Below are 26173 nucleotides of genomic sequence, written 5' to 3' on the forward strand. Positions count from 1 at the left end.
TAAATAAATAAAATCTTTAAAAAAAAATACAATCGAAACTCCTTCCAGTGTCCTATATGACAGTCCCCCTGCTCATTTCTCTGATCTTTTAACTCCCTAAGTCTACTCTTTCTTCAAATTTCTTATTCTAGCCATTTTGGGCTACTTGTACTTCCTAGAAAGGACCTGACTGTGACCTTGGCCTGGTTTCTTTGCTAGACCCACTCTTTAACCCCTCTTCCTCTGGCTAACAGGTGCTCATCCTTCAGGGTTCAGCTACACTGACCCTTCCTTGGGGTAGCTGATTGATTGACTGTGTCTGCTGTGTGCTTTAGAGTAATATTGATTGTACTATTTTTGAACTGTCTGTTTGTTCAGCCCTCCCAGGCCTAGGAGGGCAGAAGTCCTGCTTATCTTGTTAATCCCTGCTTCTCCAGTGCTAGGTACCATGAAACGCCTCCATAAATATTTGAGTGAAAGATCCCCTCTCAAGGATGGAGACCTGACTCTTCGTCCTTTTCCTTCTGACATCTTCTGTCTCACGGCAGTGCCAAAGGACCCCAAGCTGAAGAAGAAATAGTGGTGCCCTGAACTCAAGATCAAAATGGCATCCCCACCTACAAGATGATAGCATGTTTAGAACAGTTTCAATTGCTTAGGACACATGCCTACCTAGCATATTCAGAAGGCTGGTCCAGTAACCACCTGAGCATAGGAGCTAGAGTTTCAGTCTCCAACACACAAAACACAAAATTCTGCAGAAGGAAAAGGCAGAGCAAGAGACTCAAGCCTGGGTTGATCTTCAGTCTTTGCAGCTTCATGCCAAACACATATGTTCAGTCTGCCTCAGTCATCTTATCTTCAAAGCAGGCACAGTAATCCACATTCCATCATGCTGCTAAGAATAAATGAGACAAAGATTATTAAGCATCAAACAAATCGTGTGACTTTATTAAGCACCCCCGAATTAATCATAATTATTATTATATAGTTATAAAAAATATGGTGACTTTTAAGTTTTGTGGCTTATAGTCTTCTGGTTAGAAAACAGTTCACTAAAGTACAAAACACAAGTTATAAAAAGGACTCCCTTAAGTCTGGGAAGACATTCACTAAAGGGCTAACAGGGGTTTCCACTGGGAGGTGGGTTTATGGTTGATCTCAATTTTATTCCTTTTGCTTGACTATATTTTCTAATATAAACACATTATTCACAAAGTGAATAATGGTACTCATGAGATGTTTAAATGTTTTAGAAAGAAGAGAAAAAGGAAGCCTATTACACTGTTGGTGGGAATGTACTGTTGCAGCCATTATGGAATGCAATCTGGATTTACCTTAAAAAACTAGAAATGGAAATACCATACAACCCAGCAATCCCACTCTTGGGCATCTGGCTGCAGAATATGAAACAACAACAAAACCCCCTGTATTTGCCATAGTGTTCATAGCAGCGGCAGTTACAGTAGCTGGAACGTGGAAGCAGCCAAATGTCCATCAACAGACGCATGGACCAAGAAGGTGTGGCATATATACCATGGAGTATTCTATACACATATGAAAAGATGAAATATAGCCATTTTCAGCAAAATGGAGGGAATTTGAATTATGTGCAGCAGTTAAGTCTGAATGATATAAACAAATACTAGACATTTACACAGCATACAATTCAATAAGGTAAAACGCTTTCAAAAAATAGTGGCTATTAATAAACATCCCAAAGGCCCTGAGATTGAGAGAAGAGGGAAGGAAAGGGACAAGGAGACTAAAATAAAATAAAATAAATTTTACAAAAGAAAGAAATTAGCTAGAGGCCATGTCTGTGTACTTTGTTGCTGGTTGGCCTGCCTTTAAACTCAGTTCTCTCTTGGGTTTTGCAGGGTTTTTCACCCAGATCTCCACCTTGGCTGACGTGCAGGAGAACGTCATGGAATACCTCCATGTACTCAGCCGGCCCAAAGTCATTGACCAGGAGCATGACGTAGTGTGGACGGAAGCTTACATTGACAGCACGGTGAGTCCTTGGGGGTCCAGGGGGCGCTGAAGGTCTCCCCTGCTCCTGTGATGTTTGAGTTTTCTTGTGTCCATTCCTGGAGACAGCAGTTGTGTCCATGTTCATCAATTACGGGTCTCAATGACGTTTTTTGGTTGTACAATTTGCTTTGGTTTCCTAGCACAGAAAACTCACTTTTTGCACATTTCTTCTCCAGTTACTTTTCTTTCTTGCCATGTATACAAATTCTGTCAGTGTAGTAGCAATCTGAGGCAGGTTAGAGTCTTCCTCGCCATCAGGAGGCCCAGTCCTGGCTATCAATCAGTCTTGACCTGGGAAAGTGCTATGTTCACCTCTGATAGTTAACTGGAGCCAACGGAGGGGCCGCAGCTGCATCGTCTTCCTGTGAGAAGTGAGAATGTGCTTCGGAGGTGCTTTTAGAGGCAGGGGAGTGTTGCTGAAGTCTGGCCATGGGCTCATTCTAAAGCTGAAATCCAAGCAACAGATTCTAATGCTGAATTAGCTCAAAAGGAGGGACTTTGCCAATCATCAAGTAATGGCTCCATCGCTGGGTTTCTTGTGCAATTTCAGGGTGATTTTTCATAGTGATAATGAGTCTGATGGGAGTGGTGTTTTTCATTTATTGATTGTAAATGTTCTCTCAGGGCCTCTTGCCCATGGTTTTTGTTGGGATTAACATCACATTAATCACTGGAACCTAGACACAGCTGTCCTCCGGAGTGATCTCCGTGGCTGCTGTGGGCTGGCTTTGCTTCCCTACCCCGCAGCACTGCTGGCAGCTGCAGGCAGATGCAGGGCAGGGACAGGCTGTGCGGAAAGGCATCTTAGGGGAACCATGGCTGCCTGCCCTGCTTGGGCCTGAAAGAGCTCAGAGGGACTGTGGAAACATGAACTGGTCAGGAAGGGTACTCCTTCCCCAGAAGAAATCACCCTGCATCACTATGACAGTGTTACACTGCAACCCCACTCAGGTTACCAGGGAGACCCTGGGCTTTTAACATTTTAATAGGCTGGTCCCAGTTTATTTTTGAGTCACGAAAACCAAATAACTAAGCTGCCCCTTTTGTGTCGGCACCACACTAAAAACAGCAGAGGCAGCTTCGGTGGCCTCCTCTCTGCTCCTGACACATGGCCAGGGAGGACAGGCAAAGTAGCATAAGGAGGCATGTGGCCAGACAGGACTGAGGCCATCAAGGCACACAGTGGTTTTATGCATCCCTAAACAGCCAGTTTGATCAGTCATTTTATTTGTCACCTGATTTAAAAAAATGTGGGTCTCTATAATTTAAACATTGTGGTACCAACACCTACATTGATCAGAATAGAAGCCCCCTCCCAATAAATAAACAAACAAACAAACAAACAAACAAATAAATAAATAAATCTGACTATGTATGGAGATTTAGCCTATCAAGGTGTCATCTCAGATTTTTAGGACTAGCTTGGACTTGTAATAAGTGCTTTTATGAGAACTGGATAATCATTTGGAAAAAGATAAAATTAGTTCTATTCTTCAGATCATCCCCAGGAAGGAAATCCAAGAGAATAAGAGATTTAAACTATAAAAAATGAAAGCATATAAACATTAGAACAAAACCTGGGGGAATTCTGTGACCTGGATTCAGGGAAGGTCCTTCTAAACTGATTCCAAAATCCAGAAGGGTTAAAAAGAAAGATAAATAAATTTGATTACATAAAAATAAACGAGACAAAATAAAAACCCACATTTGTAAGTAGAAATCACTGTAAGCAAAGTCAAAGGCGAATGGTAAAATGGGAGAAAGTATTTGCAACATAGATATAACACACACAAAGAACTAATAATCCTAATATTAAAAACTGAGGGGGAAACAACAAAATTCCTATAAGAAATGAGCAAAAGACATGAGCAGACATTTAGGAAATAACAATGCAAATGACTTTTGAACATATGAATATATACAACTTCACTTAGTAAGAAAATGCAAATTAAATTATAGCGAGCTGCCATTTCTCCCTATCAGGAAAACTTACACTTATCAGCACACTCTGTTGGTGAGACTGTGGGAAGAGGGACACTCTGTAGTGTTTGTGGGAAAACAGAATGGGGCACTCTCTATAGAAGGAAATTGCATGTACCCTTTGACCAGCAATCCCATTCATAGGAATTAATCGTGACGATTTACTCCAGCAATACAAAATACATACACAAGTTCGTTCATTGCATAATTGTTAGTGGACTAGCTCCCCCTTAGTCTGGGGGATATGTTCCAACACAGCCAGTGGATACCTGAAACCACAAATGGTACCAAACCTTATATACACTGTATTTTTTTCCTATACATATATATGCCTATGATGAAGCTTAATTTATGAATCAATAAAGCATAGTATTAAGAATAATAAGAGATTAATAACAATAACTCATAATAAAATAGAGCTATCATAACAGTATGATGTAATAAATATGTGAATGTGGTATTTCACTCTCCCTTTCTTTCTCTCATAAATCTTACGGCATGTAATATTTTTCAACCACAGTTCATCTCAGGTAACAAACTGCAGAAAATGAAACTGAGATGAGGAGGACTTCTGTTATAATTTCAAAATATTGAAATTTACCTGAACACCTAAATATAAGAGGAGGATTGGACGAACTAGTGTTCATACACATAATGGAGTTTTAATGCTAAAAACAGGAACAAGGATGATTCTATTGAAATGGTTTCCAGGGTATATTGCTAAGTAAAATGAACTAAATGTAAGAGTATCTATAGTCAGCAGCCTTTTGTGTAAGAAATGGGAGGGAATAAGACATGTGCTTATTTTTATAAAAGGAAGCACAGGAAGGATAAAGCAGATACCAGTAGAACTGAGTACCTACAAGAAGTGGGAGGGAGTGCAGAGGAGTAGGGTAGTGGCAGGAAAGGGCATCTCTGAGTATATACCTTTTTGCATTGACTTTTGAAATCATGTTAATATTCTCTGTTTTCAAAATTAAAGTCATAAGTATGGGGAAAAACTAATTTTGAATGCAAACATAATCAAATGAATCCAACTGCTTTTCAAATGAATGGAAAATTATAGAGAGGAATAAACAGTAACTTTTGAGTAATTTAAATTTTGAACATAGTAGTAATACAGAATATTAAATTTAAACATGGTACTTTGACTACCTTCATTCTAGAAGAGGGGGACAGAACTGCAAATAAATTCTAAACATGTTTTGCTAAAACCATCTTGCTACAGGGCAAACCCAGGGAAAAAGGGATGAGCCAGTTGTTGAGTCCTTAGCTGACCACTTAAGAATAGAAGGCAAGACCTAAGATGATATATACTGGGAGTGAGAACAGGGGACACCAAAAAAGAGAAGAGAGTTAATTGGCCAGTATGAAGTGGGATACCCTCTGTCCCACCAGCAGATAGTGGCAACTGAGCAGAGACCAGGGTGCAAGCAAAAGTCAAACCAGGAGGGCAGCCCACTTTTGTTCACTCTTCTCAGGCCCACCTGAGGGTGCCAGTCCACCCGTAGTTCCCAGCAGCCTCTGTTCAGCAAGTCAGGGGATGGAGTCCCAAGTCTGGAATGCTCCCCCTCTTGCCTTCGACTGTGAGCGCCACCCACTGGCTGGGAGGTTGCTCCTCACTGCTCCTCTAGCAACAGGTAGTAATGTGAGCATGGCAATTCTGAATCTATTTTATGAGCATGGTAGACTGAGCAAATGTTTAAAAGGGCGAGGACAGGCAAGCACCTGTGGGATGGAACTGGATTGAAGCAATGGAATTGGGGTCAGATCAACTTTTCTCAATATGCCAGAGTAGGCCTTTTGTCACCTTGGATGGGAACTAGAGGTCAATCAAGGTCCTGAGAATTTTGGGATATCTATTACTGATACTTAAAGAATGCAGATTGTTTGGTGTTAAGAGCAGGGTGGGCCCTGGAGGCTAAGAGAAGCTTTTGTCCTTGCCTAAGTCCTTTGCCCTTCCCTAATTAAAGAAGAGATACCAAAAAGAATGTAGCCTGGGGGTCTGATCCAGTTGTTGGTTGTTCTGTAAACATGTTCTCTCTAGCTAAGAATCTTATCTTTCTCTGATAGTAAGGACTTGGTCACCCTAACCCCCCTTATCTGTCATACAAAGTCTCCTCCTCTCTCCTTATTGTCCCCATAGGTGGGACAACTATCCCTGCTCTGCTCCAATAACTTGAGCATTTACAACAATGTTATTACGCTGATTATTTTTCCTTTGCTAACCCCTCTTGGTGCTGTTTTGATTAATTGTCTAGCCCGAGGAGAACCTTGAGGGTTATTGGGAATGGTATCCTTTGGGTCCCAAAAATTATATCAGAATGAAACCCCAACTCTGTCTATAGAAAAGGTCTAGAAACAACGGCATTCCCATATCAATGAGCACATATGGAATCCAGACCCTAGCTTCTAAAAGCTATTCCCCGCTAAAAGGAACAAATTCTCCTTAGAAAAAAATAGCTAGTTCCAGGGCTGGGTTGGGGAAGGTAGGCCCATGCAAACAAAAAATGATTAGAATATTGACCTCAAAACTTAAGAAGTTCTCAAAACAACAGCAAGTCATATCAAAAGGACATAGGGATTTGTGTGAAGGATTGTGCTAGTCACTGATCAACTTTGGGACAATTTGAGCATTAAAGTTAAAAAAAGGCCTGCAAGGGATTATAGTCTGAATCAAACAAAAACCCATGTGTCCTTACTGAACAAACCCCCAAAAAATGAACTAGATAGATAACTAGAAGGATAGGAAGGCATACTCAATGCAATTGTTGCTGGTAATTACCGAGGGAGTAGTAGAGCTGGACGGTCATCACTTTGCAACCATGTTAGTTGAGTCTGGTTCCAGCAAAGGTCGATGGATGTAAATCTAGGGGACAATTTTGATAGTGAGCAGGGTGTTTTCATGGTCTCAAAATACTTCCTCAGAGGTTTCACACTAGTTGTGAGAGGGAAAAGATATTATCTATATGGTGGGAGAATCCAGACAAAATCTTGAGCAAAGGGTCACCATAAGAAGCAAGAGGCTCTTGTGTGCCTTCAGAGGACACATCACCTTATGCAGAGCTCTGACTGGGGTCACATGACAAGGAAGAGCATAAAGCAGTAATGTAACGCATTAATGTATTTGTACATATGCAATATTTTGCTTTAAATCAGTTAATTGCTTAAATTAATTGTTCTAGATTTGCTAATGACATATATGTATGTGTGTGTGTGTGTGTATGTGTGTGTGTGGTTATGGATGGGGCCAGTTAAGAGACAGGGAGAACTGTCCACTAAAGAAGTCTTGACAGCAGAGGCAAAATAGATTATATGGAGCCACTCTGGATATGCAAAGGCAAAGGAAATATCTTTGAAGTCTTGTGCTTCATCTTAAACATTTACATAAAATTTATATTCTATGCCATAATCATCCTCACTTATTTCAAAATAAAATAATGCTTTAAGTGGCACATTATTGCCACTTACTCATGCCAATGATATGCCAAGATGACAGAGCTCATTTATTCTACCTCTTCAAGAATCCTTTAAAGTTCACAACTAAATCTCTAGAATGTGCTTGTTCCTAAAATTGTAGCCCAGTATGGTCTCTGTGCTTTCCAGACTTCTGTTGTATCTTTGCAAATAACCCTGATGAGTGCCCTAGTAGAATGTTCTGAAGTTTCCTTCTCATCTTTGTGTCATGAGGACAACAGGGATTCCTATCTCCCTTTTCCATAGACCTGCTGGGGGAGGAGAAGCAGCAGCTGCTGCTCTCTGGCCAGCAAGCAGTAGTCTCTTCAAACTCCTCATCTGGCCCTTCACTATGCCAGGGCAAGGACAAAAGCCTCCTGTCATTTATACGGGGTCAAAATAGGATTCATATGCTGAAGTCATCTGCAGAGTCTAAATCCTAAGATGAGCCCACCAACTTTGCAACCACCCAGAAGATGAAGGGGGCAGGGATGTCAACAGTTGTGAGCTCTTGACTGTCTTGCCATCTCCAGGACAGTCCCTAGCAGCATTATCCCAGCATGCAACAGTGAAAGAGCATAAAACCAGGAACTCTGGGTACTGGGTCTGGTGACCTCGTTTTAATATCCTGATGGCTTGGTGCAGTTGGCAGCTCTGGAATTTTTTGATATTTAAACATATTTATAATCTACTTTAGCTACTACAAGCTAAGGGTATTGAATTTGAATTAGAAGAGCTGGAATTTAGAATTCAGCATCACTAGCCCACTAGATGAATATCTGTTCTGCCTTCTACTCAGTCTGATGAACATCACCTCCCTTTTACTACTTATATTTCAATCCTTTTCTCCATCAGGTGGTCTTTCCTCATTAATCTTTTCCTCCTCATTAATTGCTAATATTCATTATTTGATTAGGTGAACTTTACTTATCAACTACTAGAGCTAACCAGTATTCGTCTAGATTTTCAAATATAAGATCTTTCAGACTGAAGGGATGTCATATAATATTAGCTTTTGTGCCTTTCCATCTCAATTCTTTGTTACATGTCAGCTCATTGGATTAAAACATTGGGATACTGGACCCTATTCCTCTATCTCTGAAAACTGATCAAGATCCTCATTTTATATCCATTATTCTCAAAGTTGATTTTTTAAAAATCCTCAGAGCTTTCTTTATGTCAATTTGCTGTTTCACTCATAGAGAAAAAAAAGAATATTTATATTTATTTATTTATATTTATTTATAAATCCAGATTTCTTAAATTATAAACTACTTATCATTTTTTAAGTTTGTAATATCTGAGTCATTTTCAATTGCTGATAAATTTTCCCCATCACCATCCCTTATACCCCTTTGATTTTTTCTCCCTCCCTCCTCCCTTTTAACATCAGGAACCTCCTTTTGTTTATGAGTGTCCCGAAGTTTGTAATTATTTTGCTTTGTCAAATAATGTGAGTTCTTGTTTTTCTCATGTATATGTAAATATCCAATATTTGTCCTTATCTTTCTGACTTGATTTTCTACACCTTATTTCCTTGAATTTCTTTCATTTTGCTGTAAATAGTGAAATTTCATCTTTCCATATAGCTTAGTGGTTTTCTGTTGTGTGTGGCATTCCACATATTCTTAATCCAGTCCTCTATCAGTGAACTCTTTGCTTGCTTCCATGTCCCAGCTATTGTAAATAATGCTGCAATACATGTTATGAAATGTGTAATTTTTTTTGAGTTGATGGTTTCATATTCTTCAGATAAATGCCCCAAAATGGGATTGCTGGGTCACATGTATTTCCATTTTTAATTCTTTAAGGTGAGTACAGATCACTTTCCACAATGGCTGAACCAGTCTACATTCCCACCAATGTACTAGGGTTCCTCATTCTCCAACAATTTATTGTTGGGGTGTTTTTTGATACCTCCCATTCTCACAGGTATGGGATGATCTCATTGTAGTTTTGATTTGCATATCCCTCATTAAGTGATGTTGAACATTTTTTTCATATATCCGCTGGTATTCTGGATAACCACTTTGGTAAACAGTCTAATCAGATCTGCTGCAAACTTATTAAGTTGGTTGTCTGGGCTTTGTTGTTCTTAAATTGAACACTTTTTTTTTTAATATCTTGGATTTTAATCCCTTGTCAGTTGTATAATATATGATTATTTTCTGTTATTCAGTAGGTTGTCTTTTAAATTTGCTTTTATGTTTTATTTGCTATATAAAAGTCTTTTAATTTGAGATAATCCCAATTGTTTGTTTTTGATTTATTTCCTTTTTCATAGCAGTTGAGTCTGTAAAATTATCTTAAGCATTGATATCATTGATGTTTTATGCTATGTATTTTACTGTTGCAGCTTTTGTTTCTAACCACTAAATACATTTTGGATTTATTTCTGTGCATGGAATTAGAGAGTGATCCAACTTCATTCCTTTACATGTGTCTGTCCAGTTACCCCAGAAGCATTTATTAAAGAAACTCTTCTTTCTCCATTGTATGACTAAGACATCATTATCATAAATTATGTGTTGCCACATGGGTAAATTTATTTCTGGATTTTCAATTCTATTCCATTGATCCATATATTTATTTTTGTTCTAATGCTATATTGTTTAAATTACTTTTGCTTTATAGTATAGTCTAAAATCAGGCAGAATAATACCTACATTTTTCTTTTTTTTTTCCTCTCAGAATTGCTTTAACTATTCAGGGTCTTTTTTGGTTCCATATAAATTTTAATAATTTTTGTTCTATTTCCTTGAAGAATATCATTGAAAGTTTAAATACACACTCACACACACACACACACACACACATACATATGTATACATGCACACATATTGCTTTGGTAGAATAATCATTTTGACTATATTAATTCTCCCCATCCACAAACATGGAATATCTTTATGTTTTATTTATATCCTTTAGTGGAGTCTTCTAGTTTTTAATGTATGAGTCCTTACCTTCCTTATTAAACTTAATTTCTGTGTATTCTATTCTTTTTTTTTATGTAAGAGGTATGTATTGTGGAGTCAGAAATCTCAAGGACCATTTAGAATCCTGCCTGCTTCAACAATCTCTGTCCAAGTGCTGTGATCTGAAAGAAATAGAGGTTCAGAAGGAAATGCAGTGATTGCCTCCTCTTGCAAACTGTCTGTCAGGAGTCCCAGCACAGCCTTACTTGCCCTTCATCATAACATATCTCCTTGCCACTCACTTCTCAAGGAGCCTGATTCTCTTTGTGGCATTATACTTGAAAAGTGGTTTTTGTTCCTCTAGGAATCACTAGATTTGTGACACTGCTTATTTATGTCATTTTAACCAGACATTATCTAGTATTTTTGAACACTTGATCCTACAAGTTTGCTTAATATGCTCTCATAAGTCCTTTTTCTTTCTTCTAAAAATTTTATTTATTTTTTCATAGAAAAGCTGGGGCATAGGCCAGTGGTGTGGAGAGTGAGAGGAGTCACCGGAGACAGAGTGGGTAGCAGAACAGGCAGATCTACTGAAATACACTGCTGAGGGGAGCAGCAGGCAAGACAGGAGAGGTCTGCTGTGCTATTTGGGTTAGCTCCCTGGCTGGGATCAAATTCAAGATGTGGAGGTGATAGTGCTGAGACTTAACCTCTAGACCACCAGGGAGGCCCCTCATAAGTCTTTTTTCTCCTTTATTATCTGGGTGGTTAAGGTAAAAGGTATTTCTGTTTGCTTGACTCATCTGTTATTATGGCTAAAAATCTTGCAGAAACAGAATCATGTAGTTAATTTAATACTTAAAGAGTGGCTTAAAATGACCCACAAATATGGTATTTTCACCTTTTATTAATTACATATTGACTCATACAGTTCTGGGTCTGGACAAGCTCAAGATAAAAGCTTGTGAACAGAAGCTGAGTTTGGATTCTTGCACATAAGAGTCAAGGATTACATTTAACCAAGCCTGATCAAGAATTGAGACTGACAGAACTTTCCTGCTGGGGCCCATTCTCCCTCTCTTTACTACCATTCTAATTAAATATTCTGTTTCCTGCCTGGATGTTCTATTCAATTTCCTTTCCTGGTGAAGCCCAAATAAATGAATTAATGTTAACAACATTAATTATGTTTAATCTAATAAGATCTCATGTATTAATCGACAAAACAGCAAACACCAGTATTCTGAATTTCATGAGCTTCTCATCTGAATACAAGTGGGGCATAGTCATTATCTCTTAGGTGCAGAGCAAAAGAAAGTCATTAACAATGGAATTTGTTCCATTTTGTAAGCAAATGACTTGTGCTTTCCAGTTGGGTCTTAATCCGCTTGCAAATGCCAACTTGCTGTGAGGGGTAGAACCTGTATTAAACTGAGGAAGCCTCAGCATCCCTTATCAAACCTCCAGGGGAGTTTGCACAGACCACAGTGACACGCAGAAGGGAAGCAAAGAAATCTTTTAGAAACAGTGGGAATGTGACCATTTAAAATAATGAGAATTCATTACCAAGCCCTCCTGCCCCTCCCCTTTGCTAGTAATGAAATTCAGTATGCAATTTGTAGAAACTTTCAAACCAATTTAGTTGCATTTGCAAATTGGACGTGTATCCTTCCCTCTCACCCCCCACTAAGTCCAACTTGGAAAAAAATGCTTTGCATTTGATAAATTGCACATTTGTTTCAGTTTCCTATCTAGGAATGGCACCTAGGCCATTTCAGCGTCGTTTGGGTGATTGCTTTAAGCTAGAGCATCTTACTGCCTAGAAGCAATTACTCAGGGGGTTGAAGCCATCATAAGGAAGTTGTTGGGGCTTGGAAACTGAATTTACAGTATTTTCCCAAGACACCGCTGCATATCAAAGAAGTTCAAATCGTCAAAACAAAAAGACACGTAAAGAGAAACATAAACCATCCTGCTGGGTTGTGGAACAGAGAATGCCATCTGCATTACATGGCATGAAGGAAACTGATTATGTTGGGACCTCTATTTCATAGCAGATGGGTTCATTAAATTTAATAGCCTCCAGAGCCTTTAGAAACCGTGTTAAAAACATGTGGAGCATGCTGTGACACTTCACTTCTGGCCCTGCAGTCATTATAACTCTGGCACAGACTATAAATATTACAGTACTTTATTTCCATTGAAACAGATTACTATTATAATTATTTTTTTTTTTTTTTTGCCAGAAGAGGGTGATGTTAAAAATGAGTTAATTCTTGATTTCTGGCACCATTTATATTCATCCAAATATTTTCTTCTCCCATTTGAACCTAGATTTCTCTATTAATTAGTCCTTCCCCACCTCCCCCAGCAGGCTTAACCTTGTTCTCCCACCCCCTTTCAGTTGGTGTTATAAAACTATGAACCAACAGTATAAAATGATTATTTTTAGCAAAGATGTTCTAACACCTTATATAGATGACTGTGAACAGATAGAAAAGCCTAGAGCTAAAATGGAAAAAAGAAATAGATTTCACGTGTTTTTTTTTTTTAGATCTTTAGATTTATTGTCATTTCTGCTATTATGGTATAATGACTGTCAATTATCTACAATAAAAGGATAACCACTTCTAGAAGTAGAGGCCTTATAGAAATGGTAAGACTATTAAGCCTGAATAAGTGTTTAGCAGGATAGATTATTTAGCAGTCTTTGCAGGTGAAGGCATCCAACTCAATGTAGCAAAGGTGAAAAAAGAAATGTGTTGAATCTTGAAATGAGGATATTTATATAGTTCTCTTTTGAGGCATGAGTAGATTTAGGGGTTAATTCCATGGTATGTCATCTTGTTCCTTGCATCTTTTTGACTTGATTCCCAGGCACATTCTCTCCACAGGGTGGTGGCCTATACTATCAACTATCTTTCATTGCTTTTATGGTCTTTAATTTCTCCCTTTTTCTTCCAGCATCTGTATCAAGTCCATTTAGCTCACAATTCCATAATGAGAGGTGAGATGGAGCTTCTAATTGATGGCCTAAATCTTACAGAGTGGGAAAGAAATCAGACCCTAAGGAGACTGACACTGAGAGAAAAGAGAAGAAATAGAGTCATGAATATAACTTGTTTGTAGAACTCAAAACTACCCCATGTCTAAGAAAGTGGATCCATCACTGTGGTATTCATTATAGTACCATGATTTTAGCCAATGGAGCCCCTTATCTGGTCAAACATTTTCACATCCCTTTAATACATAAAACATATAGAAGCAGACCTACTCTGCAGAAGCTGAGGGATGGGGGTATGGAACAGTGAGGGAGTCTCTAAAGCACTTCTTTTGCTCTTCCTTGGCACTGAAGAGCCAAGGGGCTATTCTGAGTATTGTTGAATCAATCTTGGAAAATGGCAAAGTGTGGTTCCCTGCTGTGGATTATCTGCTGTACTTCTAGGTTCACAACAAGGTCTTGGATTAGGGTCCAGTTGGAAAGATTGTGTGGAGTAACTGAGAGGTTGTGTCTGTGGTTGTATTAGAAAGCAAAATAAGAAAGGTTATTATAATAATATTAATATTGTACAGTGCTTGTACGTGTTTCTCTTCATTGCTGCAGAGAGATATGTACTTGTATCACCTCTTAGAGAGCATTGGCACTCGGCAGAGAACCCATTCACATTGGGGCAAATTTACTGGATGGAGACAGGGACAGCCTTAGTATTGACAAGAACCATCAAAAAAGTCAAACACCATCAAGAGCTCTCTTTTTAATTTCTTTAGGGAGCCACACAGCTTCTTGCTTGTGTATTTTTCTTCAATTGTCTGCTGTATTTTTCATATTCTCTGCAGAGCAGTTCTCTTGGCTTCCTTATTCATAGGTAAAATCTAATCTCCTCCAAGTCCTACTTTACATGATGTCCCAGTACAAATAATCCAGCAGAGATGGACTCAGTCTTTGTGTATCTGAGTTCAGTTCTGAGCAAAATCTGTGACGTATTCTAGCCCTTGGTTCCATCAAGGTAAAATGTCTACCCCTTATCCAGTCAGCTGTGACTGGGAAGTGTCATGTGATGCAGGTTATGTGATAGAAACACATCAGCAGAACTGTGTATAGCAGATATTTTAAGAAAGAGCTATGGAGGAAATGAGGAAATGACTGTAGTCTGAAAGATTTGTAGTTTCTAGTACTCTGTCTTTCTATCTAAGGTTTTTGTAAGCTGTATATACAATTTGCCACTAATACTAATATCAGGAGTATGTCTTCTTTCATATTCTCTGAGCCCCACACTCATAGCTTCCTTTTAGTCCCAACTGTCTCAATAAGTTATCCCCCAGTTTTCTCCCTGCCTCCCATATCTTTGACTGTTTTATAACCATCCACCTTCCTGCTATGTGGGTGGTAGGAACCCCGCTGCCTTGTGCCTTATGAGAACTGAAAGAGGTATTTTGGCCACCACAACCAAATCTGTACTGCTTTTTTCCCCTTCACGGCCCAGATATTTGGGCAGCTTAGATTCTCAGAACTGATTCTCATGCTTTAACATGGTTTAAACTAAAATGAACACATTCCTCTTATTACCAGCATGAAGAACAATTAAAATAATCCCAGAGAACCAGCCTGTGGTTTGATATCAGCTGCCAGTTTCTCTTCGCTTGCTGTACACAGAAATTTTCTCCATGTAAAGTATTTAATTCTTTTACTCTTATTCCATAAAGATTGATGTGCCAAATATAAATGAGGCCATATTTCAAAGATGCCATAGATTAGAATATCTCACCTGACTCTTGACCTCTTAAACTGCATTTATTAAGAAATGTTGGTGAACCCCTCTTTTGCCATTAAAAGATCATGCCTTTGTGGCCTTTTATATCTCCTCATGATGACATGACTGGGGTATCCTTCAGCCTTATTCTCCTGTTGGTGCACACACCATTATATGTTGAGACGAAGCATGATACTTAGTGTCTCTTCCTCAGGGAAATTTCTCTCTTGTTCCGAACAAAGAAAAGTAAAGACAGTAGTTTATTTCAGCAAAAGGAACATGTTTTCAAATCAATTTCTGTTATGTTTAATCAAGAAACCTGGAACATCAATATCTTTGCCAGTTGGTGGAAACAACTATTAAACACTCTTGTAATTGATTTCTCTTCTGAATTGATCAAATTAAGGGTGGCTTCAGATGAAGCAAGAGCAGAATACTCATCCCTCCATCTGTTCTCTCTCACTTAGTCCACTAGTAAGGAACATTGTTGTTGTGTGAAGGATTCAGATGCATTACTCGTTCATCAGTAGATCTCTGGTATTCCAGGTGGAAAGGACCAGGACTGTCCTCACATCTGAAAGAGGCAGGACTATCATAAGAACAAATGCCTCTGAAAAGCATTTCAATGCACAGCTTGAAAGTCCTCCGCAAAAGGCTGAACTATTTTAATTGTCAAACAATAAGGTAGAGGATCTTAAGACGATCTAAGTAGGGTTGCCACTGCCTCATAACCCTCCTAAATTCTAAGGGAACCTAAATTCTAAGCATTTGAATCACTTGCTAATCTGACTCCTGTTAGCTTCTCAGTCTTCTTTTTCAGTATTGCCTTTCCACATTGAGTGTTACCATCCAGCCTTACCCTGCTCACAAATTGAGTCTCCAGACCAACCCTGGTGTTCTCTCAGACCTAATGATTATACATGTTCTCTCTGCAAAAAGCAGTCTCTTCCTCCCTTCCTTCCTGGAAGCCCCTGGCTTATCCTTCATGCTCATTTTCATTACTGTGTCCCACCCTGCCCTCCATGGATACATCCCTTTTTTTGGAATGAGGCCCTCATTATATGCTTCCAAAGCATTTAGTGCCATTGACAAACTTCTTGTTCTATATTGAAAAGTCCATATTTATTTTTCATACCAATGAACTATAAACTCTTTTTTTTATGCTATGCCATACTATTCTGCTTTTGACATTTATGAGAATTAAGACAAGAGTCCAATGGAAGCCCTAATAATAAATCTGTAAATATTTTATTTTTATTTATTTATTTAAAAAGATTTATTTATTTTATTTTTTTGGATTTATATAAACAATTTATTTTTTATAATAAATTTTATTTTTATATTCCCCATACAATTTCAACCCCCCATTCTGACCCCAATCCCTCCCCTCCCGCCCCCGCCCCCCAAAAAAGTGTCTCTGGTTCATAGTTTTTTGTTGATTTTGATTTTCACTTTCTTATAGTTATTCATTTTCCTGGTCCCTTATTTAAGTTTTCTAGATTCCTGCTATGAGTGAGACCATCCGGTATTTTTCTTTTTCTTTTTGGCTTATTTCGCTGAGCATGATCCCTTCCAGCGCCATCCATGTTGCTGCAAATTGCATGTGTTTATCTTTTTTGAATGCTGAGTAATATTCCATGGTATATATGTACCACATCTTCTTGATCCAGTCATCTATTTTTGGGCATTTGGGCTGTTTCCAAAGCTTAGCTATTGTAAATAGTGCTGCTATAAACATAGGGGTGCAGGTGTTCTTTGGAATTGATGTTTCTGTGTCCTTTGGGTAAATACCTAGGAGTGGAATTGCTGGATCATATGGAAGCTCTATGTTTAGTAGGTCCAGAAATCTCCACACAGCTCTCCATAGTGGTTGGACCAGTTTGCACTCCCACCAACAGTGCAGAAGAGTTCCTTTTAATGAACTGTAAACTCTTGAGGAGAGTGATGGAAATGGTTCACTGAGAAATCCTCAGTAGAAGATTGGGCACATAGTAGGTGCCCAAGAAATACTTAGCTGTATAAACACCATAGGATCAGATATCCCAAGTTTGACAAACATCTGAAAATTATTTTCCATAGCTGTTAAATAAGAGTGGCATCACTTCCACATTGCAGTGAGCAGGCTATACACTTTTCCAAGTCCATCTTTGTATGATTAGCAGATTCATCTTTGCCATGAGACTGAAATTCACTCAGGTACCCAACACCACCAACCCTAGGAAGCATTTGCCGCCTTCATCTAAGTGGTCTGAATTTGTGTGCACGTCTTGAGAAACTGGGATAAGGGCAAAGGTGGTTTCATTTCAATTATGTCATCATTAAGGTAAAAATGGATGGTACTTTCACACAATTACACAATCCTGCAGAATCTGCCCAATGTTAAAATGTGAGAACATTTTTCAAAGTTTTGGCACTGTCACAATTCTGTCTGATTATATTTCCATTTCAGTCCCTATTAATTTCCTTTATAGATGTTATGTTCATTTATAATTATTTCAATTAAGTGCTTTGATTTTTTTCCCCATTTTAAAAAATTCTTTTTTTTTGTGTTCGTCTTTCCAATAATAATTTCCAATAATGAGTCAAAGTCTGTGTTGTAGCCCTACAACCTAGTACCTCCTGGAGATACTCAAAAGGCACAAAACACCTAATACCACACTCTCAGTGTTCACTTCGATGGGCTAAGTATCTGTTCTTTGTGGCACCACCAGTATCTTTTTACTCGCTAGAGTTTGTTTCTCCCTCTCTCCACTATACTTCTCTTTTCAGGTCCAGTAAAATGCCAAGGGTTAGGAAAGAAATAACAAAGCATATTTGCTGCAAGTGGATAGCAGTAGCAAGATAGAATTTAGAATATAGTAACAGAAAAGCAATGTCTTTCCTTTTGAAAATCTAACTGAATGGTTAAGTTCAACTCTGAAGCAACTGGTTTTTGTGAATGCCAACTTGAACTACTCAGTGGCACTCACTGATTTTAGATGGAACAAACAGAGAACTTTTGGGGATGAACCAGATTTCTGCAGTGTTCCCTTTCTACATATGTTGTTAAAAGCAATATGTTGTGAAAAGGGTTGATTGCTTAAGGCACATTGTTTACACTACATTACTTAGGTCTGATGGAAAAGTTCCTAACAGTGGTTTTCTTGCTAAAGATATGGTTTATGGATGAAGAGTGGAATGCAATTTTTTTGGTAGGGCATCATCATAATTTAGGTGGACTCCAAAGAAACTTGATATTGGGAGAGGTCAGGAAAAATATTCAGGTCCATGGAGCTTCTTTAGCATTAGTGCTCAGCTCGCCATCAAAATATAAATGCTGTCTGCTTCTAATTACTGTCCTTCTTCAGGCCAACTTAATTACTCTGGGCCAGACTGGAAAGAAAAATTCCCAGAAAGTCTGATATGACAGGATGGTCGTGTCTTTTCTGAAGAAGATGCTAAGAAATCCTTAATGAATTAGTGCTTCAATATAACTTTTGCAACAGAATACTATGGGAAAGAGCAGGGAAAGAATCATAGATTTTTTGGCAGCTGTTTGCCATCATAACACTTGACAATCTGCTTCTTATTTAGTTTTCTGTTATATAAAAGCATGGAATTCTCAAGTTAAGGAATATTGATCACTGCATGACAATTCATATGTAACAAAACTGCATTGTGTTGAAAAACCTCTCCTTTTAAAGTGAGATTACTGACTCTCTTTATTTTGTTATTATAATGTGTGGCTCTTTTTACTTAGAAAATACTGTGGTTTTGTTAAACATAAGTTATTTAAAGGTTAAAATAATCTTAATTTTAACTATTAATATTATTAAGAACAGATTTTCAACCAAGTACAACTGAATGCAAACAAGAAAAACTTGGAAAAGAAAATTGGTGGCTGGGAATGCAGAAATGCATTGAGGGCTGTGTCTTGGCCACAATGCATAGATTCACAGCAACCCTTTGCTACATTGGCAGAATGGTGCATTTTTTTAAGGTCTGTTGATTTCCCCAGACTTCATGGAATCTAGATCAAGTCTGTCAATTCCCCATTTCTCTTGAGACGATCATCCAACTTAGGACTGAATGGGCAGCACCCACGGTGTGTGGACCTCAGGGCTCTGTATTCATCAGCCAACAGAAAGGGCTGTTGTTAGGCCATTGTTGTTCTAGGGGCACTTTTGGAACCAGGTGCACAATTATGTAGTCTACTGAGGATACATTAAGCTGAGGTGAGTCCATACAAAGATGGACTTGGAAAAGTGTATAGCCTGCTCACTGCAATGTTGGAAGTGATGCCACTCTTATTTAACAGCTATGGAAAATAATTTTGAGATGTTTGCCAACCTTGGGATATCTGATCCTATGGTGTTTATACAGCTAAGTATTTCTTGGGCACCTACTATGAGTCCTAAGCTGAGCATATAGCTTTCATTTTTAGGAAATACAATTTGGTCTTTGCAGTGAACAAGCCAAGACAATTAGGTCATTTAAAATCAGTTATTATGATTGGTTGCTATCAGTAGCCTCCAACATTTAGCAGCTAGGACTACAAATCCTCTCCTTCACAATCTTATTTATTACCAGGCTGTGGTGAAAACAAGTCCCAGACAAATTCTACCACCCATGCAAACATTTGTTAGCAACATGCACAAGAACCAAGTACTAAGAATACTCAAAGAAGTCCCAGCTTTCTGTCCTTGTAGCTGTCCTGATGGCACCTTGATTCAGAATGAATGGTTACAGAAGGTTAGTTAACCTTAGTTAGTTAGTCAGGTGACTTCAGAAGCCTGAGTCAGCAGCTGAAGGCAAGATTGTTTAACAATCAGATCTGGGGCACTATTCCTATAGAGGCTTCTAAACACCCCAAATCCTCATTGGGTTCAAGGCAGGCCTTTGCAATCTACTGAACACACATATATAGAGAGATCACATCAAATTTACCCAAAAAAAGTCATTTTGATGTCCTTTATGGTAATTGATAAAACCTCTGGTATTGGTCTGAGATAAATAGCTGTAATACATACTATCTTTTGCTTAAGTATGCACCAGAATATATATTCCTGATTAGAGCAATTGATTATCTCTAAAATGTAGATTAAATTAGCATACACATTAACATTACAACATCTATGCTGAAATATTCTGGAGTAAATTACATGCCATATAACAATGTTATATGCAATCAAGTTTTCTTCTTTGTGGAATGGGAATAATAATAGTGCTGATCTCTGATCTCGTAGAGCTGTGAATATTTAATAAGATAGAAATTTATGGTTGCACTAATGATAAAGGACTGATCACAAAAATCTACGAAGAGCTGATGAGACTCCACAACAACAAAGAAAATAATCCAGTCAAAAAATGGGCAGAAGAGCTAAAAAGAAACTTCTCTGAAGAGGAAATGCAAATGGCCAACAGGCATATGAAAAAATGTTCAACATCACTTGTAATCAGGGAAATGCAAATCAAAACTACAATGAGATACCATCTTACACCAGTGAGAATGGCACATATTAAACAAACTAGCAACAAATGTTGGCGAGGTTGTGGAGAAAAAGGAACTCTCCTGCACTGTTGGTGGGAATGCAAATTGGTCCAACCACTATGGAGAGCTGTGTGGAGATTTCTTGACCTACTAAACATAGAGCTTCCATATGATCCAGCAATTCCCCTCCTAGGTATTTACCCAAAGGACACAGAAACATCAATTCCAAAGAGCACCTGCACCCCAATGTTTATAGCAGCACTATTTACAATAGCTAAGCTTTGGAAACATCCCAAATGCCCAAAAACAGATGACTGGATCAAGAAGATGTGGTACATATACACCATGGAATATAAATCAGCATTCAAAAAAGATAAACACATGCAATTTGCAGCAACATGGATGGCGCTGGAAGGGCTCATGCTCAGCGAAATAAGCCAGAAAGAAAAAGAAAAATACCGGATGGTCTCATTCATAGCAGGAATCTAGAAAACTTAAATAAGGGACCAGGAAAAAGAATAACTATAAGAAAGAAAATATCAAAATCAACAAACAGCTATGAACCAGAGACACTCTATGGGGGGTGGGGGGCGGGGGGCAGGGAAAGGAGGGCTTGGGGTCAAAATAAGGGGGTTGTAATTGTATGGGGAATATAAAAAATAAAATTTAAATTAAAAAAAAGAAATTTATGGTTGCTTAACACCTTGCCAGACACATAATCCTCCATAAATGCTAATCAATATTATCTAGAAACTCAAAATAACATTATTACTTATTGTTACTTAGTGTTTCATACATAAAGAGTTGAGAATCAATTCTCCATTCTATTTATTTTGGATTTTCCAAATTCTGACACCCTTCAAAAGACAAGGAGAAGAATGGACCTGTGCTTGTATTTTCCTTCCCAGTAGAAAAGCCTCCTGGAGTTGCCTTCACTTTCCATAGCCATATACCCTCCTCTGGGGAGCTGTCCATCTTGTCTGGTCTGAAAGCTCCATTCCGTGCTTGGGACTGAGAAAGTGAAAGAATAGTCTACTCATGCCTTTGCCCCAAGTTGTTATAAATGTCTTTACAGCTGTATCATTTAGAAACAGCTAAGTAAGAAGTCATTACAGTGCCAGCATCTGCCATGTTCCTCATCTTATGCTACATCCAGCACGTGAAAACTGAGAAGCTTGGAAGGCAAGTCTGAGCTATGAAAATGAATGGGGGGGGAGGAAAATAAATGGTGGTGTTCAGAACATCCCAGGGGAAGCAGAAAATACTGTCCTAAAACACACCATTTTGGCATGTAAGTAATTTTGAACTCAAGGAAATCAAGACCCAGCAGACTCTGGAAAAGCTTCTTACCTCTCCCTTACTGCTTAAACAAATTCTAGATAGGGAACCAGTAACAGGAAGAGACATATTACCAGAAAGAACTTTTTATATTGGAAAGACTTCTCTTTGTGGGTTGGAAACTTTTGTTTACTAAATATTTGTTCTTCTAGTCTTCCTGTGAATTATCTTCCTCCCTACCCACTGCTGCTTGGCTCAGGGTGTTATGTAAGTCTCAAATGCGTGCCTGTCTTTGGGTCATATATCTTTGGGGTTCCTGTAAGTACAAAATTTGTTAGTCTGCCACTAATTGGTCTCGCGTCAATGAAATGATTAGACTAGTCAAAGAACATAGAAGGGAAGGAGAAAAAGTTGTCTTCTGTACACATCCTACTTGACAGTGCAGCAGGACAGCCTCATGTGAGCAGTGAAGTAAGAATAACTGGAATATAATCACCAGGATGAAGCAGCTAAAATGCACCCCAAACCTGTGCTAAGTGCCTCTGCACCTCTGTTAGGTAGGTCCTATTATCTCCATTTTCCAGATGAGGAAGCTGCTGAGGCTGAGCAGATTTAAGGAATATGCCCAAGGAGATGGAATAATTAGAGGAACAAATGAGATTCACCTCATGTTGCCTGCCTTGGTGAGAGGCCTGTGCTCTCTAGTGTATACTTGGCAAGAACCCGACTTATGCCTGTGTTCTGATGAGGATCAAACCCAACAGACTGCTTTGGAGAGTGTCAAAGTCTTTAAAATGCCTGATACAGTATTAGAAATGTCCTTCCCACTCTCTCACTAGCCTGATTTTTATTGCCATCTGCTGATTTTTGTACAACTAATGATGCCTTTTTGAGCTATGAAGAAACTGGAGCCTGACCTCCTAAATTATGTTCCTCAAAGCTTTGGTGACCCAAAGGAAGCTTTAAATTTTGCATCATGTATCTCTCACATGGAAAGATAATTGATCAACATGCCAAGGTGTCCTGAAGGTAAGCCCTAAGAGGGTGTTTGAACCTTGAGTCTTGAGAAAGCTAAGCACTTTCATCCATCCGTGGCTCAGATCTTAGGAGAGGCTTTCCAACTAGCCCTGTTGTTGAGTGTTGGTTTGTCTCAGATTCTTCGCCTCTCATCTGAATCTTTGCTCACTGATTGCATTAGAGGGGGACAGAGAGGAAGCAGTGACATCATCAGGCATTTAAAAGCTGAACTTTCACTGCTTCTGGTGCCCAATCATTGCCAAATATAAAGTTTTGTTGGTGCACAGAGGAAATCATCTCATGCTCCTTGGTTCTTCTGTACTGGCAAAAGATAAGCCAAAGAAACAAAGGAAAAAACAAACAAACATAGAGCCATCCAAGTCTGGATAACAAACAAACAGAGCTGGGAGACTGTTGAGTGCCAAGGCATGACTAGGTACCCAGGCATGTTGGGATATGTGCAGACACATCCATCATCAAAAAACAAAAGGAAACTACGCTGGCAGCCATGCCCAGGGTTGGATCAATCACTGCTCAGCAAACTTTCCACTAATCAAAACTGCACTCACTGAAAAGCTCATTTGCATAGAGCAGACCTGACCCCACCCCTTTTGCCTATATGAGCCCCTCTCAGAGCTTCTGGGCCATTCACTTTAAGTGCTCCTTGAGTCTGTATTCCCGAGACTGCAATCTTGTAGCCCCAAATAAACATTTCCTATGGTACTGAGCTGTGATACTTCCCATGCAACACTGAAGCTGTAAAGCAAAAGCCATAACACAACTGCTAAGACATTGGAGCTGTAATCCAGTTGCTGTAAGTCAACCAGATTTGGTTGGTATCAGCACAAAAAATCAAACATGAGTTTATCTTTTTGGATGGAGTTGGAAGGGATCATGCTCAGCAAAATAAGCCAGAAAGAAAAGGAAAAATACTGGATGGTCTCACTCATAGCAGGAATCTAGAAAACCTAAATAAAGGACCAGAAAAAAGAATAACTATAAGAAAGAAAAAATCAAAATTAACGAGCAACTATAGACCAGAGACATACTACAGTGGGGGACGGAGGGAAGAGAAGAGGGATTAGAGTCAGAGAAAGGGGGGTGAGAATTGTATGGGGAATATAACCAAAATGAAAATGCATACATTATGCAAAAATGATAAATGATGTGGGGCCTCCCCGGTGGCGCAGCGGTTGAGCGCTGGGTTGCGAAGCTGCCCGCGGCCTCTGCGGCGCCGGTTCGATCCCCGGCTGCTCCCCGGCCACCGGAGGAGGGTCCCACATGGCGAGCAGACCTCTCCTGCCGCCCGCTGCTCCCCTCAGCAGTGTACCTCGGTCCTTCTGCCTGCTCTGCTCCCCGCTCTGGCTCTGGTGAATTCTCTCACCCTCCCGTGCTTCTGACTGTACCCAGTGCATGTATAAACGAAAAACAAACAAACAAATAAATAATAAATAAATAAAAACATGCCTCTATAAAAAAAAAAAAAAAAAAAAGTTTAAAAAAAAAATGATAAATGATGTAAGAATTATATAAAATAAAATAATAGGGGCCTCCCTGGTGGTGCAGCGGTTGAGTGCTGGGCTGCAAAGCTGCCCACAGCCTCTGCAGCGCTGGCGAGGGTCCCAAATGGTGCGCAGACCTCTCCTGCCACACCCGCTGCTCCCCTCAGCAGTGTATTTTGTCCGTCTGCTTGTTCTGTTCCCCACTCTGGCTCTGGTGAATTCTCTCACCCTCCCGCACTTCTGACTGTACCCAGTGCTTGTATAAATAAATAAATTAGTCTTTTAAAAAAATAAAATAAAATAAATCAAACAGGCATCAGTCAGACTGATTTTTAAAAAGTTGGATAATAACATACATGCCTCCTTTATACATGGGAGAAACTCCTTACACTGAGACACTTAGGATGGGTAAATTAATGGTACACTGGGAAGGAAGAGAACTCTTAGGTTCTCTTAAGTTCAATAGCAGGGACCCTGAAAATTGAACTGGCAAAGACAGACTAACAAGAGACAAGTTTATAAAGAAAGGCTCAAAGAGGCAGTTATATCTCAGGAGAGAAGAGGTGCAGGGGACTTCTTTATAGTCTTTACAAAAAGTGATAAATTTGTGGAGATATGACAAGACAAAGGAAAAGGTTTGGGTGTCTAGGGGTGATAAATTGTGAAAACACAAACATATGGGGCAAATTAATGGAAGATAAGGGTTATTTTACCTTATTTTAGTAAAATTTGTTATTCAGACTTAATTTCCTGCCTTCTTCAGGGTGGTAAGAGTGTCTCTCATGATCAAGAATCATTTTGTTCTTCTGGATTTGAGAGAGGAAGGTGGCACACTTTCACAAAGGGAACTTTATCCCAGCTCTTAGGCAGAGAGGAAGAAGGTAGAGAGCTTTTACTTTGTCTGCTATTTCTCAGCTCAAAACAATCTTTATGTCAAAGTGGCATATTATGGGTGGCATACTTTTATTCCCTTCAAGTTAAGTAGTCTTCCCTTGGGGGAATCTTGTATTCTTGAATCTATCTGCCTAACACTCATTCATTTTTCAAATATCTTTAAGTACTGCCTCTTCTTGGGACCCTGTCCTGCTGGAGCTTCATGTTCCAGTTATAAACTGTGGTTATCTTAGTTTTCTTTCATTTCTCTGCACTTTGTGGAATTCCAGCTCACAGTAGTAAGCAAGTCTTACGTCTACTATTCTCCCTTGACCCACAGCTGATGCTTACTAGATATCTAGTGGATAAATTATTAGCAAGGAACTATATTATTCATTGTGATAGGTTTAAAACTCAAAAATTTATGAATACATTTATCATTCAATTATAACTCAGCAGATAATCAGTTAATTCCATTATAACTAAACCCCCACTCCAAAAAATACTGCAAGGAGTCCTAAAGCCAGAACCAACAGAGAGATGAATAACAACCAAAGAAGGCCCCCCAAAAAAAGTTATTAAAGGAATAAATAAATAAAATCAGAGGAAAGACAATCACAATGGCAAATACTACCATATCAATATTAACTAACATACCAATGCTAACATATCAATATTAACTCTAAATGTAAATGGACTAAACTCTTCAATGAAAAGACACAGAGTCGCAGGCTGGATTAAGAAACAAAACCCAACCTGTTGCTGTCTCTAGGAAACACATTTAACTACAAAAGATAAAAATAGACTCAAAGTTAAAGGATGGAAAACAATCCTACAAGCAAATGGACCAAAGAAGAAGGCAGGAACAGCTATACTTATATCAGATAAAACAGACTGCAATTTCACTTCTGTCTG

The 26173-nt window shown here is 38.9% G+C and overlaps 1 protein-coding gene across 1 annotated transcript in view; it reads left to right on the top strand.

Annotated features, from left to right (window-relative positions):
* Positions 1 to 26173, top strand: part of CACNA2D3 (calcium voltage-gated channel auxiliary subunit alpha2delta 3) — an 807400-nt gene that overhangs the window by 510755 nt on the left and 270472 nt on the right. Inside the window, 1 exon segment of the mRNA XM_054694676.1 lies at positions 1860 to 1993. Within this exon segment, the coding sequence (XP_054550651.1) occupies positions 1860 to 1993 (134 nt within the window).

Source organism: Talpa occidentalis, unplaced genomic scaffold (genome assembly GCF_014898055.3).
Source record: "Talpa occidentalis isolate TD23 unplaced genomic scaffold, MPIMG_talOcc4v2.1 talOcc4.10, whole genome shotgun sequence".
In the NCBI taxonomy this organism is placed as follows: domain Eukaryota; kingdom Metazoa; phylum Chordata; class Mammalia; order Eulipotyphla; family Talpidae; genus Talpa; species Talpa occidentalis.